The sequence below is a fragment of the Zerene cesonia genome, chromosome 6 (assembly GCF_012273895.1).
Source record: "Zerene cesonia ecotype Mississippi chromosome 6, Zerene_cesonia_1.1, whole genome shotgun sequence".
Lineage (NCBI taxonomy): Eukaryota > Metazoa > Arthropoda > Insecta > Lepidoptera > Pieridae > Zerene > Zerene cesonia.
The window spans coordinates 6,164,029-6,189,830 of record NC_052107.1 but is presented as its reverse complement, the minus strand read 5'-3'; the positions used below and the strand labels follow the sequence as shown (position 1 = coordinate 6,189,830).

Genomic DNA, 25,802 nt, shown 5'->3' with positions numbered 1-25,802 from the left:
ATGATATTATATATGGAAACATTGCACACAAACATAATAGGCAAGCCCCGTCAAAACATCTGGCATTTGTCACGTGTATATTTCGTTTTGATAAGCATGACAGTGTGCACATCAGCGAATTCACCGCCCCACACATTACATAGCAAGCCATTAAACTGAGATTACATAATGCAATGACTAATTTCACATTTATCAATAAAGGGGGCTGATGAAATGATCATTATAAAATTTGAAACAAGTCTGCGGTCAGCGGCACGTGTTCGAAGTCAATTATTGTAAGGCATAAAAGGATTTAATGGCTATTGTAATCAATTTAGAGTGGTCTTTGCTGTAAGGGTCGATAAATTAAATTTTGTTGTCATGCGTTAATAAAATGTATCGTTAAAATTTGATTAAAACTTAAATCACTTTTCCTTTTTTTAATAACCTTTAATAAAGCTTTAGTATATACATATTTTAATTACCTTAAGAAGAGAGACCATTTTGTATTATTTGTACATCTAGCGTCGGGAATTCCACAAAGACTATGTTTGTATAGAACAGGAAGCATGAATAATCTATTGACCTACACTAAATGGTCAATGCACGTTATTCATACATACTTATTTGTTCTTTTTCCCGTTGTTTTAAAGAAATAAAAAACCATGTAAAACTCAAACCTTCAAAAAGCAATTCAGTCTGAATACGCATAGATGAGGGATAGTGCGTACTAGTCCATGAACGATCAAACTTATATCAAGATCAAAATCGCCCTTATAAACTTTACTAATGACATTACTAACGAATTAAACATTTAACTAATTAATTACTAATGTATTTAAAATTGCCTGTTTACAACGCAATTAATTCAGACAGGATTATTTATTTTGAATGTTTTAAAGCGCGTGCTCCTTCCAGCTGTTGTGGCTTGAAGTGAATATAAATGTTCGAGCCGATACGTGTATTATTCATGCAATCATTTTCAATCGGCTATTATTTGCTTTCTATAGAGTTCCACATTGTCCGCTCGGAGCCATGTGGTGATGAAGCACATCTATTGTGTTCAGATGCAACTGTCTATTTAGTTTTTTATAATGTTATTTATAGCAGGATTACAGCTTGTGCATTATTATCTCCTAAAATAACTAAGTATGTAATAAAAATACCGAGATATCAAGTTTGACGTACACTTCCACTATTGTTAAAGTCGCGTTGAACTTACTAAGTATGGGTATGCACTATGCATGAACGGATAATATAGTTCTTATTAAATCCTGTAAGTAAGATAAGAGCGCTTATGGGTAAAGTGGATTCATAACAATAGTGCAACGAAGCAGTAGATTAAGCTTGATCAGGAGCTTTAGACATGCTTGCAAGGAAAATCTGGTATTAAATTTAACAAACTTACATGAGCCGTTTCATTCACATACATTATACTTGTAAATGATCAGATATGACGTTTATCAAACAAACTAACCAATTATTTAGCTTAATCATGACATGTATTCACGAAATCGTGCTACGGAATAGTGTCGTTGATATAAAATATTTGATTGTGGCGACCAGATTTCGTCGCATAAACGATCGATAAATTAGCACAATGAACCAATAATCGGTTGACCTAATGCACGCACTTCTCATTCAAACAGTTTTTATCGATCTCATAAATAAACTTATCTAAGAGGACCCGAAAATAGCACAAATTATAAAGCATATGCGTGAGTATGAATGAAACGCATCACTGGCATGTGGCGTATTATTTTGTTTGGTAATAAAAAGTACATCTGTCGCTTTTGAAGTATTAGGTATGTCCATTTCCCAGTACATTTAATAAATACATACTGTGATGTTTGGCACTACGTTAAACGCAATTTGACTACAGTTATAATTTTATTGCCTATAAATTGATATATGATATTTAGTAATATTATTTTAGTCCCCATTGGTTAATTGATAAGTATGATTTGTAATATTTGAAACGTGCGTGGGTGAATAAAACGTTCGTAAATTTTGCCTTGTTTTTCGAAAAGCTGCTGTTAAAATGCAATACGCTGAAAATAAATGCCTATCCGATATTTGGGACACTACGTCGCCCGAGGCAGTCAATTTTCTCAACGTCGGTTTTTCGAAGCCTTACTTACTTATTTCATGGAGATAAGATTATTTTCTGTTTTGAGATTTTAGTTCGTTATTTTTTAATCTATCAAGTACTGTAGAAAAAAATATGAAAATGTATAATGTGTAATATGTATGTGTAAATAAATATTAAAACAATAATAATTTAAAATAAAATAAATTAATTTACGAAATTAATTAACAAAACAAATAATTTTAACTAATTTTGCTGTGGATCATTTCCGTAAGAACACACTTCCGTTTGGGATTCTTGTTGGACGCGGTAGGTTAACGTATTTTCTTAAACGTAGATAGAATTCTTTGTAACGTTAGATATAAAAACCGAATGTTGATGTAAGAAACGCGTTCAAAGCAGGTCGGCCCAAAGCGTCAATCGAATTTTATGCGTGCTATTAAACGTGGTGAGCACAGGTCATAAACAGCATCATTTTGCCAGAGAAAAACAAATAAATTAACTTAAGGAGCCACATCAAGCACGATTTATTTGCGTCAAGTTCGCTAGCTGCCATAAGTCATTATTATGGAGTAGTCGGTAGGAAGTGCGGAAGAGTTATTGAAATGTATTACTGTAATGTGCTGTTTATTCTAGGATTCGCGAGGTTGTTGACCGCATGCAGACAAATAAATGACGCCCGTGGCTCAACTTCGTACACATCTATTAATGAAACTTCAAAGTGCCGGACAATTAGTCTATTTTAATTGGAAACTACAATGATGAAAGCATGTACGACTTCACGCATAAATCATCACCGATAAGATAAGACTTCCTTTATTTGTCAAGTGCAAGAATTCAATATTAGACCATTGAATAATTCTACATTGGAACTTTATCTAAGAAGTCCCGAAAATAGCACTAGAATGGTCATGAATAATATAGAAAAAATCCTCCTAAAATAGCATCATCATACCGAAATTATCATTGCTTGAACAATGCTAAACAAATTCTAAAGGTAATTTATCAGCGTAGCCTTCTAATGAGAAATAATGAGCGCACATCAACCCCCACCTTATTTGTATCCAACCCCTAAGCTTGTTGTTCGTGTTGTACCATATAATGCGGGCCTAAATAAATACGAATAATTTAATAGAATAAAATTGGAAATGTCGTAGTATCAATATACTAAACGCCATTTAAAGAAACAAACATATGAACATATATTCAATTACTGTGTGATCATGTTTGAAATATGATAGGATTTTTTTTAATTCGTTAATTGTTTGTAAAAACACGGCGACAGTATTCAATAGATTTTACGTTTAGACATAATTAGATGTCGAAATACTAATCCCCATAAACACGCATCTTTGAAAACATATCAGGTGTCGCGTTAAAAAGAAAGAAGCAAGACTAAGCCACTTAAGGCGTGCGTATTTGATTAGAAATGTTATACGTATTGCGTTATTTAATATTACTTAATGTAGTTTCATTACGTAGTAGGAACACGAACGGTTGTTGAGTAATCCATTTGGTCTCAAGTTCGCTTTAAGATATGATCTTAGTGGGTGTTTGTTTTGTCCTGACGTGAGAGCCGCAGGCGCCGGCCGACGCTGTGTTCTTAGCTCTTAAATTGCCATTACTAAATCTCGCCTAGTAAATATACTTTACCCTTAGGCAATGATTTATTGTTTATTTTAAATCAAAACAATGGAGTTAGAAGTTCATACACCGTAATTACCATTAGCCCGCGTTTACGTAACGGAGCAAATAATTCTTAATTCAATTTATTCATTAGGCATTTCTTTAATGTTTTAGTTCAGAGAGCCTACTATAGCATTAATGAATATATGGAAGATGAAAATCCATGGAACGCTGTTGCTTAAGAACTATAGGACAGTTCTCTGGCATCATTGTTACGTAAATTTTAAATCTATGTAATGACGATTCAAAAGTGCTTCTATAAGAGGTCTAATTGAATAAATAAATGTTTGAGTTTGTTCTTCATGTCTAAATTACAATCGCGCGCAATTATAGCAATTAATAAAAAATAACAAAATATATATTAATAGCATTATGTAATGTCAGTAATTATCATGTATATCATACATCAATTTTATAAGATTTCCTTGACGAGCCAAAACCCGATACACTGTATTATTTGTAGAGTCAGCTAAGTAAATGATGTCCATCATATTTGATGCATGTCACGATCAAACAGCTTTATAACACCCACGGACGAATACTCCATAGCGTATCTGGTATCTATCTGGCTTGAGAAAAATTCAATTTCTATGGCCGCAGTGATTTGGTACCGGTTATTCTTACGACGGTTGTAGAGAAAGGTATTTGGGCTCAGTCGTGTCTTATTGAAATGGGAGTTTATGTTCCACACTTGTCATGTGTGTGATAATGAAATGAAGAGGTGTAAATACTTTTATGATGAACAAATAGTGTGGGACTAAATTCCCTAGTTTCAAGTAGGTATAAATGAACTAACTCTACATTCGATTTTACAATACTTTCTATATGACTTTTATGACATCTATTTAATGTGCCGTCTATTAAGAGATAAACAAACTTTGTAGTTTATATTATAAAGAGTAACGTCTTGAACCAGTCACGTTTAAAAGCGAAGGAATGGGTTAATCCCCTCTTAGACAGAAATTGCCTATTTAACCTTTGCTAATCCTTTGAATATTTCTGAAGCTTGTTCTATTATTCTAAGCCTTATATAAATAAGTAAAACATATAAATGTTTAAACGCTTTCAACTGATGTAGATATTAAATGATTGTAGTTGGTATTTGTCAAGCCTGAAATGAGTTTTATCAAACAAAACAAATAGATATAAAACGCCGTGGATGTTTATTTATTTAGTTGACTCGAAGTAAAAAACGTGTTTCTCAGGGCAGTGATCATTACGTGTTTAGGCCACATCATTAGAATGTTCAGACGTATTTATTATTGTCTAAATACAAACTAAAAATAATATAATGAAGGGAGCCGATGCTTGCGTTATTTCACTTCGCACCTACGCCGTGTAATGTCATGTACTTCGATTACTTAAAGAGCGCGTAAGCTATTTTCGTATGCAGGGGTCCGATATGCCACAAGCAAATGCGTTACCTTCGAAACTTAAAATTAACGGTTTACAGAATCACGTCAAACGGGAATTAAATACAGTGGGACTGCACAGAAATACAGTTTTTGAATATATTTACATAGTTTAATGCGTTGACTTTATTTATTTTATGGGCAAGAAGAGACTCAGAGTCAATCTCAACGATTATTGTATGTTTATTTTCCTCAAAGTCGTTTTTTCATCTTTTATAAACTTTAACTAATGGTGAATACTTAATTGTTCTTTGTTGATGCAACATTAGAGATTCAGAATATGTCGATTTGATATTTTAGGTATTGTATTATTCAAAGTCATAAAATATATATTACTTAGAAGCTTCTGATATGTATTAAAACAACAATTGAATAAATACCATATCCTATTATTTATGAATGATAAGTGAACAATATGATCCTAATTTACTGTCACACTACATTTTAATCAATATAAATAATACTATGACACATCGCGAAGACCTACGTTAATTGAAAATTACCTTATTTAATAACTTAATCAACGTATCGTTAGTCACGTGCGGAAGTTAAAATAAACCACGTTACGCAATATTAGATAAACACAAACTTATAAGGCAATTCAATGCACCGTGTAGGAGTATCGGAAAATACGATGAATGAACCAGAGGTCGCCCACTCTATAACTGTACACCATCAAACATGGCCCACCCTATCAATGTTAGGTAATACTCACTTGAGCCAGACTGGTTTATTAACGACGTTATACTTAAGATTTGAGAGATTACACCAAATATTTATAGAATGAAATTGTTTAAATCTTATTTTTGTCGTTCTTGAATGCACAATCGTACAAAGTACAATCAAAGGTAACAGAGACTAACTTTGATGGGATTTCATGTTAAAATTTATATATTCCTTTGTTCTTTTGTACGATGTTTGTTATAATTAGTTATAGCTCAATATAAAAATATCATTTATTTAACAGCCTGCAGTGGAACGCAGCCTTACCACAGTAATGTTACCCATCTTAAGAAGTTTAAGTAGTCATATATTAACAAGGAATTTTTAACAGTCATTTATTTAACAGACAAACATTCTCAATGTAATTATCATAATAATAATTTAGAACTTGTAAACGAACCGACGTATGCTCGCATTATGCATTAAACAAATGGCAGATACTTAGCATTTCACTCAAGGCTTAAAACTGGTCCGAAACAAACCTATTATTTTAAATGAAACTCAATTATAGGTTGTTAAAGTGTAATAACACAGATTTCAAATTCAGTATTGATAGGTGCTCAGTGTAAATAAAGTATATGCATATAAAATTAAGGAAAAATAAAAAGCATCGGTTCATTTCATACTTTATATTTGAGTAATTTTTTTTACTTGGGTTATAGTTTAGGATTAAACGCCAGTTAAATATATACAAAAAGTCAACATTAAGTAGTGCAAAGAAATACAGAATCTGTAATTTACAAAGTCGCCCATATATATTTAGAGTTTTATTAAACAATTTAAAACAGAATCGCTTTATATTAACTGTAGTTTTATCTGAATCAGTAATTAAATTGTGGTCCGTAATTATAATTATCAAGACGGTGGCGTTTGAAATTAACCAGTGTTTTTATGGGCATACATACTGGACAAGAACGCATTACTGTATGCAAGGAGGTTTTTATGTCACGGCGAGCACGTGACTTCCAAACTCACAGATTACATAAGACTATGCTAGTACCCAAACCGAAGTTTTACGATTAAGATATTGTATATATATGTTTACTATAAGAAACAATGCATGGTTACATTTAATCAAATTTGTTGTCAGTTGTATGAATGATTGTTAAAGGTAAGTATATTTTTCTTTACAATTTTTCATGTATATAGTAATACGTATCTAGTATTAGATAGCACATTGATATATCACGGATTTCCAACTTCCTACATGACTAACGAAATCCCACGAGGCGACACAGTACTACGAAAACTGACTATTTCATGCAAATAAACAAACAGCGAATTAATTAGAAAATGGTATACCTACCTGACACAAAGAAAATTATCAGTATATTATCTAATCATTTGTGTACGTAAGTATACATTCTTCGATAAGATATCTTAGTCTTCGTAATAAAACTGAGTATTATATAGTTCATTGTGGCACTTTTTAAAATTAACTAACTTTCCTCCTGTGGCTTCGCACGCGCAAACTCTAGCTTCTTAAATATCTCCAGACGCAAAAATCATATTAGAATACCTCTTCGTTACAACGTAAAAGGACAAACAAATAAACAAACACACTTCACCTTCATAATTTCAAAACATTAACAAAACAAAAACAAAACGTTTAATATTTGAGGTATTCTTTAGAAATATATTACAAATTTCATAATATATAAATTATTTAGAGTAGCTATTTCTTCATATTAAGTATATTTCATATAACTAATTTAACAGGCCCTTGAAATAAAGTGATCTGTGATCAATCAAATCAGTGGGATGCGGTTATTGAACTTGACCATGAAGTATCTTACTTATTATTTATATGGTTATCGAGGTTAAACGTATCATATATTTCATAAATATTGATTTAGGAAAATATCTTCACATACTATATGCAAATGTATTTTGAGTTATGCTATCTCGCTTTATATATTGTAGACTTTATTTCGAGTTATTTTATAGTAACGGTAATGCATAAAAATATTAAATTTATATACTCAGAATAGAAACAACTCGATACGCTTTGAATAACGTTTTTGTTGCTATAAAAATACTTGTGAGAGGATCTTATCAACATTTATTGATACATGGCGGTCTTCACTCCGTTGTTACAAAGTACAATGAGAACGAAATTATTTCCTATTGTGTACCTTAAATCACTTCTTTAATTTGAGACCTTTCAACATCTCCATGGGTGCTCGTAACGTCTATTGAAAGTTCTTATTAAGCAAGACGACCGGCGCGACGTGATACGGTTTGACTTTTGATAAACCTCGAGGTAAATGTTATTTGGCGAATACTCTGCTCCTTTGCGGGATTTCTTTCCAAAACTCCCATAAAGTGAAGCAATTTGTTTGGAAATTTTCCGTCTGCTAAAAATTGGCCATAATGTACAGATTTTATCAAGAACTTTGACTATGGATTTTATGTAAGTTTTGGCGTTTTATAGAGCAGTGAAGATAATGGCTAAAAAGTGCGAGGGCCTCCATGATTTGTATGAAAATAGGCCACAAATACCGACGACTACACTGCAAGATAATTAAGACTGAAACTTCTGAAAGATCGTTAATTTATATTAAGTATCAAGCATTAAAAATCTTGCCTACGAGATACAACTTTGCAACATAAAAAGTTTTCACGGTAAGAACTTGGCGGCAAATTCTATGAAGTTAAGTATTAAAATTCCAGCTTGTTAGTCACATAAGGGATACTTTAGTTTTCTAGCTATCATCAGAGAAACGTGTAGATATACAAATCAAGTTCTGTTGTGAAGGCCAAGGTGTCATGTGTCGGTCGCAACAAAGCGTTATGTGGAACGCTGACTGTTTGCTTTCACTGTCCATACGAATGCTCGAAACTCTACACCCACGCCTGTGGCCGGGATAAACACGATGAATTAGGTCGATTACACACGCTTCGAGAACTTGCTTAAGTGCAGCTTGCTATTAAATCTTCCAGTTGTTGATTTTTATTCGTGTTTGTTGTCATTTGTTATGCGTTGACGGGATCCTGGGAAATGTCTCTTCAAACAATTAACCTGTTACTTGTGGGTGTATTTATTTTATTGTAGGGGTAAGGATAGTTTTTATTAGAGATCAGTTAATATATATACCTAATCCAACTGATGTACCTAAAGGTTCTAAAAATGTATTATTGTATTCAGCAAAATATATCTGAAATAAAACAATCTGTTAGAGAGTTAATTAACGTACTAAATTCCTGTAGCAACCATAAATACATATTATGTTATGAAAACTTCTCTGCGTGTGGCAGATACGCGGGGCTGTTTACATTCCAACTAAGAGCTACCCTCCTTCCAGCATCTATTGTACGTGATCAAACCGTATTTACATCACAAAAGCGAACTTTGGCTAAGCGCCATGCACGTGCTTACTGTACACTAGTAAAATGAGGTGAATTTTGCAAATTCTCAATTACTATTCAAAATTTCCATCGACTATTTAAGAAAATATATCGAAAATCATTAATACAATGTTAACTTTTAACCAGTCGCTGTTTTAACAGCAACATGACAACTGATAGCGTAAATAAATTCCAGCCCTCATGGAGCACGTGAGATTTTAGCTTTATACAAATAAATGTATTCAATTTACACTTTGAGTGTCTCATAAAATACTATATATTTTGGTTGATATATAAGATATGACGAAATATTTTGCTCCCTTTCCGGTAATTTACAAATAAAAAATAAACAAAACTGCCGACGTTCGGTACCGCACCGCAGTCGATTGACTGAATCAGCATGATAAATTAGTGATTTATGACCCGAGTGATTGAATAGGTTAACATTCATTCATCGGTAAATGTTACTTATAACTTTTAAATTCTAAAACGGTAATGCTTAATTGAAGTCTTAATAATTGTGGTGTAATTTGGCACAGAATATAAAAACCGATAATGTTGCGGAAGATTAATATTCCCGGGTCATTACATGGTTCCCTTTTGGTAATCTATCATAAAGATTTTTCCCCGACCCTCTTACCGCGCTAAATTAGGAACGTACGAATCATTACCAAGGAAATACGGTGTGTTTAGAGTAAAATATTATGTAACTAATGTGGTTAATGTTCGCTCAAGTTTCATAATAACCCTATTTCGATACTAAATTATACGCTCAAGTAGAATGGGTACTTAATCATGAGAAAGTAATTATTGTTCGTTATGAGATAAATAAATATCTACGTTCATTTGCAATTCATATTGGTAACGTAAACCGGGCCTTGTAATCGAGTAACTGTTATTTGACGAGTATTTATTTAAGCATAGGTATATTAGTTTGATTTGTTTTAAATAAAAAGCGTCAACAGAGAATGTTTTCTTTAGAAGTTATTAAATAACAATGATCGTCATGTGAGGATTATTGCAAGTTGATATATTATAGGTATTGTGTATCAATATATTATCTTCTCAGAATTAGGTCGATTACACACGGTATGTGGTTCTTGATAATTTTTGTAATTTGATAAAGAAAAATTCGACCTGTTAAATAAATTGATAAGTATTTAAAAGTGGCATGCTATGTTAGTAAATTAAACAATTATATTAAAAGTGTCCGTTAAAATATCAATTGTTAGTTTGCCTTGTTAAAACATTGACGTGATCAATATCATAATACATTTAATAACAAAAAAGTTACGTATATATATATTATTTCTTCATTAGGTACACGTATAAAAAATACAAAAAAATATATATATATAAAATACAAAAGTAAATATACCGTTTTTAAACAAATTGTTTTACCAAATACCAGTTAAAGCGCAACGCGATTTTTCTTTCCAATTTATTTATCATTGAAATGATAAACACCGGCCTGCATTTTATAGCAGCGGCAATAAATAAAATGTTATCAATCGAGTATAAGCTGAATGTACTCTTATATCTCGGTTCACACTTCAGTAATGTTCATACAGAAAGCCGGACCGGTGGTCACACACTGGTATATCAGATGTCGCAACTCGCAATACGATCACAACTCGACTTCATATCAGTTATCACCCGCTGTTTGAGTTACGATAAATGATCGACTCGACCATGCATTCGCACGTACTAATGTTTAATTATATTATCAATATTACACATGTTTAAATTTACTTAAGGTATTTGAACGATTTGTATTGCTCTCCTTTTATTGAGCAACTCGATTTCCGGTGTCATTTGATAAGGGAGAAATTACATTTTCATTTAATGTCTATTTGTAAATACATTTTTTTTTTATTGAAACATAAGTTGCTGGTGTACTTTTTTGTTTGAGAGAGCCTATGAAATGTAGTAGGGATTTTGACGTGAACATTAACACATAGCAAACTTGTTCCTAAAAATTATTTCGCCGCACTTATAGTAGAAAGTAAAGAAAGTAATAGCAACAATAATACAAAAGTTGATTTTTCACAATTCATTTAATTTTTTATAGTCGCTTCACGTACCAACTACAAAAATTGCATAAAAACGTAGAGTAGGTACTTATTATGCGTGTAATTTCACAAAAAGTGTGAACATACGTCCGGACATACGTCGCGCTCAGTTCAGTGGGCGCAGGTGGACGGCTAACGGTGCTCAATAGTTGGCGAAGTGGCGGCTGGCGAGGGGACATTGTCAGGGGACGCTATAACCTGCCTTCACCTTTAACGGTCTCTCGCACCTTCGTAGGGTTAAATACGTTATAATTTGAATCTTCGTCGTCCGTTGCTGTCAATATTCTGACTCTTCAAGCTATTCATAAGTTTACTGGTTGTAAGTGACGTAAACATTTTCGATATGAGGTATATGTTTCATATATTATATTTAAAATAAGAAAGTTCTATGATTAATATCTTATTACTACAATAACACATTTACAAATTTATGGCAGACTGCGCGTGACCGCAATGCTCTTCACTTCACAGGTCTTTGCCTCCTAGGTCATAACTTGCATAGATCTTATAAATTAAAATTATACTGGATTCATCACGAACAAATATAATTTAACAGCAAAAACTAAAAAGGTATTGAAACAGTATCAAACGTATAAAATATTCACAAAATTTAAACATGGTACATTTAAATACTTTCCTTATCAACAGTTATTAAAAAATAAAATCTAAAGCAACATCGCCTGTCTGCAACAATAAAAGCATCATGCGAGTTTTAGACACGAAAGCTGACAATAGGGCTCACCCTTCTGTATCGGTCTCTTTTTATGGCTTTTAATAATTTGGTGTAAGCTGCAGTGATTGTTGGCTCGCAGCTGTTCGTATATAATACGGATTAACGGTAATTTGTCAAGTTTTTTAAACACTTCCTACGGTTACCGCTTGGTTATCATAATATTTCCTCTCTAATTCATCAAACATATTTATATATTTCCCGCCTATATCAAATGCGAGAGTGTGGTACTGAAATTAAATCGTTATCGGCACATTTATGTTTGGACGTAAATTATTACAAATAATAAAATGAAGCGACGAAAGCGGCGGTGTCTTTATTGCGAATGAATGCATTCTTGTGTTCATATATGGTCAATATAATACGCGAGTGTCTGCCGAAAGTCGAAACCAGTAACGGCTGAGTTGCGCAGTGACAGGGTTCGTTCACCGGCGTCGCCGCAGCTCCGAATAAATCATTACTGGCAATGGGGAATGGTGACATAATGCTGTGAGACCTGACCATAACATATTATATATACGTTTTATTTATTTTTATTGCCAAGTTGAAATATTAATTCATATTTAATTACGTAATGAAAACATTCACGAGTCTCACTGACTTAGCCACCGAATTATTTAAATACGTCTCAAGTAAAATTTAATGCGCATTTAAAGTAGCGTTCATGGAATATTAAGGGGTGGGATTCGATTCGTGCAATAAATAGCAATTGAACCGCGAAAAGGCAGGTGTTACACTTAAAAGACCCGTTCTGCTGCAAAATAGCCGTTGTATATCCACTTTAAGTTTAAATTATTTGCTTTGCTAAAATTTTTGTTTTTACTTTTTTTATAAAAAAAAGTTCCGTGACTATATAACGAATTCTGTTAAGATGCATAGTTTTTGTGTTAAATGAAACTTGATTATAAACTAGCTGTGCCGAGCGGTTCCACCCGCGGATGATCGCGTTACAAAAGCAGGTACATATATATATTATATCAGTTCATTCTAGTATATTAGCTATATGACTGCCAAGTATCAACAAAATCTGTTGAGTAGTTTACACGTGAAAGAGTAATAAACATACATACGTAAATATCCATCTATGCTCATAAACATTTACATTTATAATATTAGCAAGATAATAAGTAAGGACGCAATAGAAATATACAATTTACAATTTCCGTCAATATTTGTCTATAGTTGAATGTGTTTTACGCCACTTTTGACTGCTATGGCAAGGTAACCAATTTAACCGTATATTAGGAGATGGTATTTTAAAAAAGACATGCTTGTTATTAATAACTTCGTTATCGACCTTGTATCCCATAGCTACGGCGCACACGCAGCCCTGCATAAACTCTATTTACGACCGCCATTACAATCGTGCATCGGTTCATATTGCGAACACACATTCATTCAAATATTTTTTATTTTTTGCTGTCACGGTAAAAAACCACGAGTTATATCATAAATCGTAGAATAACACACTATTCCATGTCACGATACTATGAAATTATTCGTATAGTAAAAATTATGTTCTGCACTCGTCATATTTCAGAAATAAAAATATTAAAATATAACAAATGTCACATGTTAGCTACGTTTGTCATATTACAGGTATTGAAACCAAAATATTGTTTGGTCTTAAAAGTCATTCTATTTTCAGTAAAGGTGATCCAAGGTCAATGATAAACACTAGTCACGCTACGCAATAGAGCTGGTGTAGTAGATGATCCGCTTTAATCCAATTGTCTAATCTCGGACTGTCTGGTAAAAAATTATACCGAATAATTGAATGTAGAAAAAACGTGGGAAACAATTTCATAAATTAATAACTCATTTGATAACAAAATTTAATATATTATATAGTTTACAATGTGTACAAGATAGATTAAACAATTCTATAATTTAGAATGACATTTCATTTTTGTCTGTTATGGATATTGAAAAATATTTAATTACAATATAGCTCTACAGTTTATTACACACCTATAGTGTCCGTTGTTGTAATATCAAAGTAAAAGCAATAATATGCTTCTAAGGAATTCACAGAATATATACTGTTGGTAATATTAATGAAGTGATCGAACCTGGGCAATATTGATGAGCATGGTAGGTTTTGTCCATTCCCTCTACGGTATTGGAAGTCAACACGCAATTTCGAAATGGCGTAGAATCAGTTTTAACAAAATATTTTAAATAACATAATTAAAAATAAGCCAAAATCACGCTTTAGTGATGGAATCAAGTAAATTGTCTTACTTGTTTTGTTGTAAGAAAATTATTTAAGTAACCCCGGCGATTCTAATCAGGATAATAAGTTAAATTCATGAAATTATTGTCCCACTCATGAAATGATTGTCCAATCCATGTAAAATTTGTCACCGATCCTTGAGAAGCGTAGCTACAAAGATTGAATCTGTCTGTCTGTTGGAGTGGGTCAAAAAAGGAGTCGCTCACATACAAACATACAGGTGAAGCTAATATAAGCGTGTCAAAAACTTCAATTAATCTTGAGTATCTACATTGCACAGACTTTCCAGATGGAATTTGGGAGCGTTACATCTTATCATATGATGTTGGGAGAATTTTTAAACGCATGTGACTAATTTCCTGTTATGGCGGCTTTGTTTTAACTACATTCCCATGGCCGATGTCACTTCTCTACGACATATTTATGATTAAAAACTGTTTTGATTAATATAATTATTATGAAAATGTCTAGAATTAGGCGCGATAACAGTACAAAAGAATTCAATGTGGTTTATCCAGTTACTAGAGTATTATAAAAAACATTTCACAATCTAATGGGAGGGTCAGAAACAATCAATACAATAGAATAAAATGGAGTAGATGTAGGTATTTTACATAGTCGAGAGGCAAGGTACAAATTTATTGTAGGCGACAAAGGCAATTTTTTGAATAAACCACCTCTGTATCTCGAACAATCACACGCTGCGCGTGCGCCGTTGCGCCAGCCATTGTGCCCAAATACGTTGAATAATGGAGCTTTCCCGTTTCGTTCGAATATAAAGTACGAATATTTTGTAAAGAACAATAGTGCGTAATAAAAATTCGTGACCACAAAAAAACATCAGATAAAGACAGGAGACACACTGTCTTTTTGTTTCATTATTAAAATTGTATTCTTATAATAGTATTGATATTGATTAATGTAGGTGATCACCCTACTTCCTTCCTCGTGCGACAGTGGTTATAAGTGGAACAAAAGACGGGACTTCCGATCAGCTGTCGAACACCCCTACTTTTTTGTGGCTTCGTCAAACGAGTTTGTTAGTCATGCACAATAATAACGTAAAAATCATATATCACGCTTAAAGTATTAGCATTATTGCCAAGATATCTTACAAAACAGAAGAGTAAATGGTCAATTGTAATATGATATTGAAATACGCAATGCGTGATATATATATATATGTATAAACGTTCCTCTTGAATAACTCTATCCATTAAAAAAACCTCATCAATTTGTTATGTAATTTTGGCGGAAGGCGACTTTGTTTTATACTATGTAGTGATAATATGTAATTAATAAATTATTTGGTTCAAATAAAAAATGCTTCACAAAAAGTCCAAAGTTTTAACAAAAACCAGTTGATGAAGCCGATAAATCAGTACATTTTTGTGGCTAAATTAATCGAATTGTAATATGATAAGCTTCGTTTAACGTGGAAGCGAATTATTTACAGTTCACTGGGTTAATTTGGAACTTTCTTAATTATTTATACATCATTTCTCTCTTACATTATCGTATAGAATATTTTACGTTATAAATATTATATGCTTTATGTTTCTCGTTTAGCTAAGAAGTAAGTATCAAGTTAAAGAAATGCATTCAACGAGGCGTTTATGTCTGGTTGGAATTGTCTTGGTATGTTGTGACATATACCAGCATCGGGTCTGGCAGTTGTCTCCGAAACCGTGTGGGTATAATTAGCGTGGGCTTCCAAAGGTCATTGTCACCGCATAGACTACTTTAAATTAAAACACACCTATTGTTCTCGTCTTCAAGGTACCGATTAATTGGCACATGAGAAAAAAACATGGCAATGGTTTTGTTACGTATTCAGTTATTCACTTATTCGTATTATTAGGGAATCTTGTGTATGTTTTACATACTATTTACATGTACAATAATTGATGTTATCTCTTAGAAGACCGAGATGTTCTAGTACAGTTATTTTGATGCTTAAAACTATCTCTCAAATCTCAATGACTGAAGAAACTGGAGCCTTTGCTACTGAATATATATTTTTGATATTGATTTGCCAGTAGGTTCTTCCGCGGGTGAAACCGCGCGGCGCAGATAGTAAGATATAATTTGTAGAGATGTTTCATATTGGCAACGAAACGCTATTTCAACAAGAGACACAACCATAAGATAAGAAGCGCGCGCATAACATTGATAAGATAGAATTCTAATTAAAAATATTTAACTTAATTTTTTCCAGCTTCTGTGACAGAGTTCACAAATAGTGAGCTAAATGATATTTTTGACTCCTAGATATTGAATTTCGTCAAAGATGTTGCAAAGGCAAATTGTATTACTTAGCTTAAGACTGACGCAATCATTCACAATACGTGCTTTGATGTGTTGATACCCGTGTGAAGTGCATTGTTTATAATAAGTGGTATTTCTATTGTTGGTTTTTGCTTCATAATAATTTTATGGTTAGCTTTAAATTTATATATTCGTAGGTGTAACTAAAAAAAACCACTGCAATCATCTAGGTAAAATGCTTTCAAAGTTTATTTACAAATGTATTAATATTTTATTTCTAAATTATAATATACCCAATACATCATTCACACTGTATGGTGATGTACAACTTTTAATCTTATGCATTTCTATCAATTTTCTGCGTTAAGCATTTTGCTAAACATGTTCTTATTCTTGCTAATGATAGGATTTCCAAGTGAGAATTATATATACCTAACATTAGAAAATAGACAAAATAGACTTGACAAAGCGACGGGCTTCTGATTTAGAAAATTAATATTTTTTAAGGCATTGAGATATGTTAAAATGTCTAATCTGGTCAACCGAAGGCTCTCTAATCATACCTCATTTGATCTTATATAAATAATGAAGTTTTGTCTTCATTTAATCCTACTAATATTATAAATTCGAAAGTTTGTAAGGATGAGTGTGTGTGTTTGTTGCTCTTTCACGCAAAGACTACTGAACTGATTGCAATGAAATTTTATAAGTACGTAGACAGCTGGATAACTAGAATAGCATATAGGCAACATTCTATCCCGATATTCCTACGAAATACCGACTTACGCGGGTGAAACCGCGGGGCGCACCTAGTCATTCGTAAATACGTCTTTACTCGTTATGATTAAACAGGCAATAAATAAGTGCAATAAATTACGCATCAATGTAAAATTAGCAATTAGTCAATCCGTCGAGACTGTTGTATAAAATTACTTAATTGCAAGTTGTATCTCTTGTTTGTTTGTATTTACATTACCTTTGACAGCTTATGTTGACATTTTATTTGCGATTTTTAAAATTTTATCTATGTAAGCGATATTTGTTTTAAAAATTCGCGGGGTATTAAAGTGTTCAAAAACTTTACGAATGTATATTTAATATTCATCTTCCCAAACATGGCACTTTTTTGATAATAATATAAGTACATAATATAAGTACCTACATATAACTTAAGTAAGTCATAGCTGATGGAGGTACTTTAGACGTTGTAATAAATATGTTGTCATTAATATGTTGTATGAAGCCACATTTTTGCAAATGTCAAAAGCCCTTTCCAGGCCAGGGTCGGCTACCTGAAGGGCTTCATTCAGAGAATTAAAAAAAATCATTCGCTGTTATATTTTCCCACAAAGACACAGAGGGGTGAGCATCTCAAGTGGGTTTTTTGTCTAAAATCACATTCATAAACGCGACAAGCATTTTCTAAAAATCTTGTAGTCGAGTATGCTATTCTTTTCGAAATATTAAAAAAAAAAACGAACGCGTAAACTAGTCTTTATTGTATTTAAGGAAGCGAAGTTTGTACAAAAATTAAAAGTTATAATTATCTAATACTAGCTGCGCCCCGCGGTTTCAACCGCGTAAGTCGGTATCCCCTAGGAATATCGGGATAAAAAGTTGCCTCTATGTTATTCCACTTGTCCAGCTGTCTACGTACCAAATTTCATTGCAATCGGTTCAGTAGTTTTCGCGTGATAGAGCAACAAACGCACATACATCCTTACAAAGTTTTGCATTTATAATATTAGAAGGACTAGTAGGATAGTAGGAAGTAGGATAGTAGACTAATCTAATAAAAATAATGAGCATTTGTGCCTTTCTAAAAGGGTTTATTTTCGCAATATCTTGGGCGTAACATATTAGGCAAACACAGTGCCGTTAGATTGAAGCCAGGGTTCCGATTACATGCAATGAATAGTTACTTAATACGTAGCGACTTTAGTCATTCTATAGCGTGCAAAACTACACCGGTCCGAGGAAAAGTATTATTGGGGACGTAAGGTGACACCGTCTTGTGGCTACCAATATGAGTCTGTTTTACAAGCAGTATACATTGTAGCTAGATGAACGAGCTTCTTGCTATAACGCATGTTTTAGCTTTAACATTGTACATGTTGTAAAAACAATAAACGATATGATTATTGTATGCTTTTATTGTTGTATTCTTGTTATTTCAAAGTCTACAGGAAGAGTTATTTATAACTTAGTTAATGCCAACTTTAATAAGTCAAATAGTTCATATATACAAAAGATCCGTTTCGAATATTTAAAATTCAACTGTGATTAGTTGAAGCTTAACTTCAGGCAGTACCTATTCACATTAACTTGTTCATTTATTTCTGTCCTTTCTCTGTATGTAGCTACCAGGTACTTACCTATTTAAAATCTACTTTGATTAGTCAAAGTTACTTCATTTAATGTGTATTCACTATTCACTAAAAATAAGTACAAAATTGTGAATAGTGGTAAATTTCGATTTCTAGGTTACACGTTAATTGCGTTCATTTGGTACGCTTGCTTGCTTTATATATTCGCTTCTTTATTACACAAAATGAGACATTCTGCGTATTTACAGTCTACAATTAAATCGCAAGATTTTAAAATTTCAAAGCATCAATGATTTTTATTATTGTGTACATATTAGAAGATTATTTGTATCATTGACGACGATGAATTTATTTTTGAGAATCCTTTATTTTATTAAGCAATATACGTGCCCGTATTATCTGACTATATCCTAATAATGATAGACGGCCTTCCTACGGGACTTAAGCTGATGTCACGCTCAGATCGAAATTGATTCGATACTAAACTTGAACGTTTTAAATATTTAAATATATAAACTGGGACGAAGCTTTCGCTGTCAAAGTTGATAGCATCTCACACCTAGCCCCTCTAATTTACCTGTCAGCTCTATAATTTATTTGCGATGTAATAAACTAAATAAGAGAGTCTGCTTATAATATAAAATATATCTTTCTAATAGCTATTAATCATTTAAATTAAGCAATGTTTGATCAATACAATAGATGATGCTATAAATAAATTATAAATATCTACTTCTAGTTAAAATAAATCAGCAACTTACATACATACTAACTTATCATATTTTATTGATTTAAAAGGAATTTCTGTAAAATTTGCGTTTAATTTTATAATGTACCTATTTGGTACACGAGACGAAAGAGTCGTTTAGTTGGATACAGTGTATTTAATAGTTTCGCCAAACTGCCGTTGCCAAAAGAGGGTGAATGGAATGGAACCTTACGGAAGAAATAAATCAAGCTAGTCATGGGAAATCCGAGGTGTAGATCTTTTGTGACTTTTGTTCAGTAAATACCTTGAATATCCGATAGTAGGAAAGTTTTCTTTTATCTTTTCGTATAGTCTGGGCTATTGTCCGTTATAAAAAAATAACAAATAGGAAATAATAATTGTTATAATATCAAAGTATGGAAAATTTAATATAGCATATATTTGTTTTTGATCTGAGGGGCCTTTGGCCAGCAGTGGCTGATATAAAAAAAAGGTAGTCTTTTTCGTCACTAGCATACTTACTATTGTTAATTAATGACTTAAGACATCATTGTAGCACATATGGGGTAAACAATATTTTTACATCTCTCATAACGTGAATAGCTAAGTATTTGCTCGAAAAGCCTCTTCTTACACTTAAATTATTACATTTATAGTAATGTAACTAATACTAGTCGTAGTCTAAGTCGGATGCGTGCTGTATGCCGTTTCATACCCGCTAATAGTAAATGAACTGGACAGCATAATGCGACAACTAACAAGTCACAACTGTCGAGCTATCGCAGGTGAAAGGTTGTGCAATGAATCCTGGTGTTTACATCCTCAACAAGACCGATGTCGGTATCTCAGTCACTTGAATTTATTTTCTCCAACTCCCAGGCTGTACCATCTGTTTGTGTTTCAATGAACCTACTATAATATATTTAAATGTTTATTTTTTTAAACTAAGAATTAAATTTAGTTGACTGTTGGAATTAGCTAAGTGACGTCTTTTATATGGGAATAATATAATTGCTCAATTTGAACTCCAGTAGTTAACTTCGTATATAAAGTAAGAAAGCATTTCTAATCGCTGCTTTCAAGTGCAAAGATAAATACTCGAGCGGGCGAGACTGCGTGCGGCGCGCCTGCATTATTGGATGTTCTTGAAATTATCTCGAGTCGAGACGTTTTTATGGTCCGCATTGGAATCTGGATGTTTTTTCCCATTGCGGGCCATTCGAACGCCCAAACAGGTTTTTAGATAGCGCTCTGTAATGCATCAACCCGGTGCGTTTTTGTGAGGCGGCACGCTCAAGAAGTAATGTAATGAGGTTTACAAGCGATCATTTTATCCAACGTGCGTTAGACGTGTATTATAATTTAAAAGCGTTGTTACTAAGTAAGCTAATGTTCACTTACATTTATTTATACATATATTACTAACTAGTAGGTCATAGAAGATAACTTTTATTCGGTTGGAATGTTTATGTTTTGTACCTACATTACAAATATCGTGACATTAATTCTTATTATTACAATTTGCTCTGTTTATTATAAGAGCAAAAGATTAGTTAATCGATAAATAAGAACTCTACTAATCAAAAGCTTAAAAATATATTATGAAAGGAATGCCTCTTAGTACGACGTATGCCTACCTCTTTTAGGTGATGGGGTGTGGTAGGCATTCTTCTTATTCCCTAAGTAGATATATATATAATATTAAATTTTTCCTTGATATGACGTACAATGATAAAATTTGCCTTAAGTCAAGGCTAGATTATTGATAACTATCTCAGTGCTAAATCTTTTTCCAATGACATTCAAATATATAGAGAAGTTAAGAACATGGGATCTGAACATGATTATTTGATTGATTAGACTATTATTATTTTTTTGACTATTTAGGTTTATGTCATGATTATTTAGGTTCATAATTTACCTATAAACAATATGAAGTAAAAACAGCTTATATCTAATCAATGCCATAAAATTCTGTTCTCTCGTTTTCAATATTTGTCAATATTCCCACATTTATTTAAAGGCTATTCTTGTACATCCTTATTGTTTATTATATATAATATAGCAGTAGTACAAACACAGGTGAAAACAAACATTTAAAACATTTGGGTCACGAAACGGTAGAGCACTAAGCATTTCAAATGTTTACAATCGTTAAAAAATTATCTACCGCACCTGGTAATAACTTATATAAAATCAAGTATGTAACGCTATAAATACAATAAATTAAATACTTACGGACTGGCACTTTCTTCGGGTCATAATTTTCAACCAGCTCGCTGATCTTTCCGATTTTTACTTGAGCAACCTTGGACCGTTCTGTGATCCCTTCAAGCTGTAATGTCAGCTCATTAAATATATCCTCGGCTAGAAGCACGAGGGAAGCGAGTTGACGAAGAGCATTACTCAATGTACAGTTAGTTACAGCCTGGAGTTCTTCATCCGTGACTTTCTGTTTCCCGGTTTCATCCCGTAAACTAGTTCTCGAAAGAAACTTCGGTTCTACCACCCTTTCAACGAAAGGCATTTCGAAAGTATACTGAATATATCCAACCACTTATTCATCCATTCCCGCGCAGCGAGAGCGAATTAAACTTAATTCCGCCATCCATTCAACACACTACACAAAAAACGTCAGGTAACCGCCACTTTAAATTAACCGACATCCTGACCGGTGGGCTAACATTTATCAACGTTTGTTTTCGTCAATTATATTTTTATTAAATCTTAACTATTTGAGTATACTTTTCGTTCATAACATCGAAATACAGAAGTTTTTAAAGAACTTTTCATATCGACGAACTCCCGCCATTATTAACAGATAACGACACATCACTCACTCCTAGCACTGCTCTTGGCAGAATGAAGTTGAATGGATGTTTTACCTGTCAAATGAGTGCAATGTTGCCAGATATTATTTAAAATTTAGTACAATTGAAATAAATAAAATTTACAATTACTGCAAAACTACTACTTTAATCGTACACGTACGTATAAAATATGTAAATATAGAGATAGAAAATGATGGTTATTGGGACAGGAATTTTTGTATGTAAACCTATTCTGACGAAATATTTATCGAGCTTTTTAGGCGGTAATAGAAATCGCAAGGTGAATATCGTATTTGGACAGACTGTTGTCTTTATTTATCAATAAACAATAATAATCATTATATATATATGGGCTGCTGTTTTTTTTTCGATACCAAAATCATTCAATCTACATGCCTACTACAATAAATGTTTCCTAATACTTTGTTTTTAATTAAATCTTATAAAACGAAACCATACAAAAGGAATGGAATATGGTACAATACACATAGTCCCTTAAGTTGGGGTACATCTTAAAAATGGCAATAATTTGAGTTTGATTTTAACACCATCTATCAAAGTGCCGTGTTACTTTTAATCTATTTGTCCTGATAACATATTATAAAGTATTTTTTTCTCTTTTTTTTTTGTTGGCAGGTTAATAAAAAATAATTACTAGCTCGATAATTAATATTTATATTACCAAACGTGATAATTTTAACTATAGCAAAATTTAGAAATTTAACATTGTCGTGCATGTGATTATATATTTCCGCCATCTATTGTATAGTAGTCGAACTATTTCAATATAATAAAATAAATTCTATAGATTAGTACCGAATAGAATTAGTAGATGGCGACTTGAGAAAAATCGTGTTATAAGAAGGTGCTTAGTGATGTTTTGTTTGTTAGTTCTCGGTCTATTTTCTTTTTCTCTCTTTCTATTTTCATCCAAAAGCGAGCGAACCAGCGGGCAAGAGTTAGCATATTTTATTGATAATTGTTTAGTGCATGCAGCTTTTTAAAATTGTATAGTTGGTATCATCGACTTTTAAATACTATATTGATTTTGGTTATTAATAAGTAAAACAACGTTATAGCACAAATAATAATATATTTCATATAACAAAGCGTACACAAAATCCGCAATATTATGATCTTTATTAGGTACTACAATTATTTTTGTATTTTTAACATTCAGCAGCGTACAACAACAAAATATGATCAGGTACATACATCTAGTATTATTTATCATTTATTGTATATAATATATCGAATACAATTATTTGTATTGAATAAATTTGGAATGACATATTGTAAATGTATTTAAAAGAAATGCTATTTATTTTACGTATTAACCTATAATAATTGAGTCAGGAAATCAATTTTCAAATATTATAAATTAGGATTGTCTAACAGAAATATTACCTTTAATATGTTAAATAACTTATTACATCATTTTTATAATTAGTTTTAAATAAATTACAAATGAATAATCTTCTTCGATATTACTACTTGGAATAAAAAATACTTCAAGTTAAATAAACTAAAAAAAAAACAAAGTTCTAAAAATTTCCAAATCTATATAAATATTTTATTATTGAATTGGAAATAAATGTAGAAACTATGTAACAGTGATAGCTCATAATACTATATAGTAATTTCACGTTAAATACCTTTAAAATCTAGGAGATCGCGGCATCCCTATGATAATATCGGATACGAAGGCCTAGTTTAAAAGAATGCCCATAATACATCGAATATGTGATACCAACACCTAACCTTTTTGATAACTGAATAAAGTTTTAATAGTAAATACACAATATATTTGAAGTTCTATACATTCATAATATGTATGCAATGTAAGTAAGTAATGTATGTAAGTGGGTAACTATTCTGAATGGATTAGTACACTACTGATTAACTACTATGGAGATAATATATACTTACCTACCATGTAATAATGTACTATGTACTTTACATATAAAGCAGTAACAAGCTTACCTTAATATATGATGGTATAGTTAATACATTGGTATTTTATAATAATATGTATTCGAATCATAATATTTTGTTTGATCTATCATAATATTTACTGCAATAAAGATTTTTAGTAGCGGCTAATTCTGACAAGGTGTTTCAGATATGTTTTAGATATGAATAGTTGAGATTTATTCCTGTTTTAATCGTCAATACACGACATATCGTCAATCACAGCATTCACAGTAAATAATACACTATAAGCAGATTGAGTATCGACTTATAAAAGTCTGTATTTATGAGGAGTTTTACTATGATCAGATTGTGATTTAACCTTAACTTCATCCTTCCACAGTTCTCCTGCTAAAACTTAATATTTTATTAATGTCTCTAATCACGTTCGAAGAACTTTTGGCCTACTGTGTTCAATATGGATGAATGACCTAACATTAATTAGATCGTATATTATGTAACTTATATAACAAGGTACGCTATGATCTACGCGGCTACTGTGTGACCACGAAATGTGGGGAATGCATCATGCGAGTTGAAGGTACAATGTAATATATTTTATGTACTGATAAGCAGCTTATAGTGACCGTAATATTGTAGGTACTATTTATAATATTTTAATGTGTATGTTTACACATTTTTATATATGGCAGTGTTTACTTCATTCTATTCTATTGTAAAACTACAAGAGAAAGTTCAGAATTTAAAAAAAAATATTTCTTATCAATGTTATTATGAACATCTGGGTATTCACTGAGTAATACATTTCTACTGTTCTATTTAATATAGCCTCACTATTTGCTTTCAATTTTGTTTTCACTTTACATTTATATTAATAACATGTACTTAATTTTACTTACGTCTAACTACATTTCAAAATTTGTATAGCATTGCTTTACTTTAATTAAATCTCGAAAATAATAACGATATATATAATACACTAAGAGCATGATTTTGATATTAATCAACGATATGCTTTGTTATCTAAAGTAGTCAAAATCAATTAAAAATATGTTGATTGAACAAACATACCTAAACGTGATATAGTTTATGAACTATTATTTAATTTTGTATTATTTTAAGGGTATAGTGCGCCTATAAAAATAATAAAAAAGGATTTTGTTGCTTGTATTTTTCTTTAATAAATAGGTACCTACTTCAAAGGTAATATTTTTTTTAGGATTGTTTGCATGCTAAGTACCCATATTTATTGAACACACACAATGGCGATTTCTTTATAATATTCACAGCTCACATAAACATACGAAAACCTAGTTTGTTATAATATTATTCTTACAATAGTAAAACAAAATAAATTAAATGTCATCTCCGCAAAAAATTGCCAAAAAATATATTTGTTTAAATATACATAATTTTTAATGCGTAAATACTTAATATAGAAACAGGGAAATGTTCCTATG

At 31.9% G+C, this 25,802-nt stretch overlaps 1 protein-coding gene across 2 annotated transcripts in view; it reads right to left on the bottom strand.

The window, feature by feature from the left end:
* Window positions 1–22,437, bottom strand: part of LOC119840625 (uncharacterized threonine-rich GPI-anchored glycoprotein PJ4664.02) — a 50,297-nt gene extending 27,860 nt beyond the window's left edge. For both annotated transcript variants that reach the window (XM_038367314.1, XM_038367315.1), the window contains exon 1: window positions 21,818–22,437. In XM_038367314.1, the coding sequence (XP_038223242.1) occupies window positions 21,818–22,106 (289 nt within the window). In that variant the 5' untranslated portion in view covers window positions 22,107–22,437. The remainder of the gene's footprint in view (window positions 1–21,817) is intronic.
* Window positions 22,438–25,802: the final 3,365 nt, after the last annotated feature.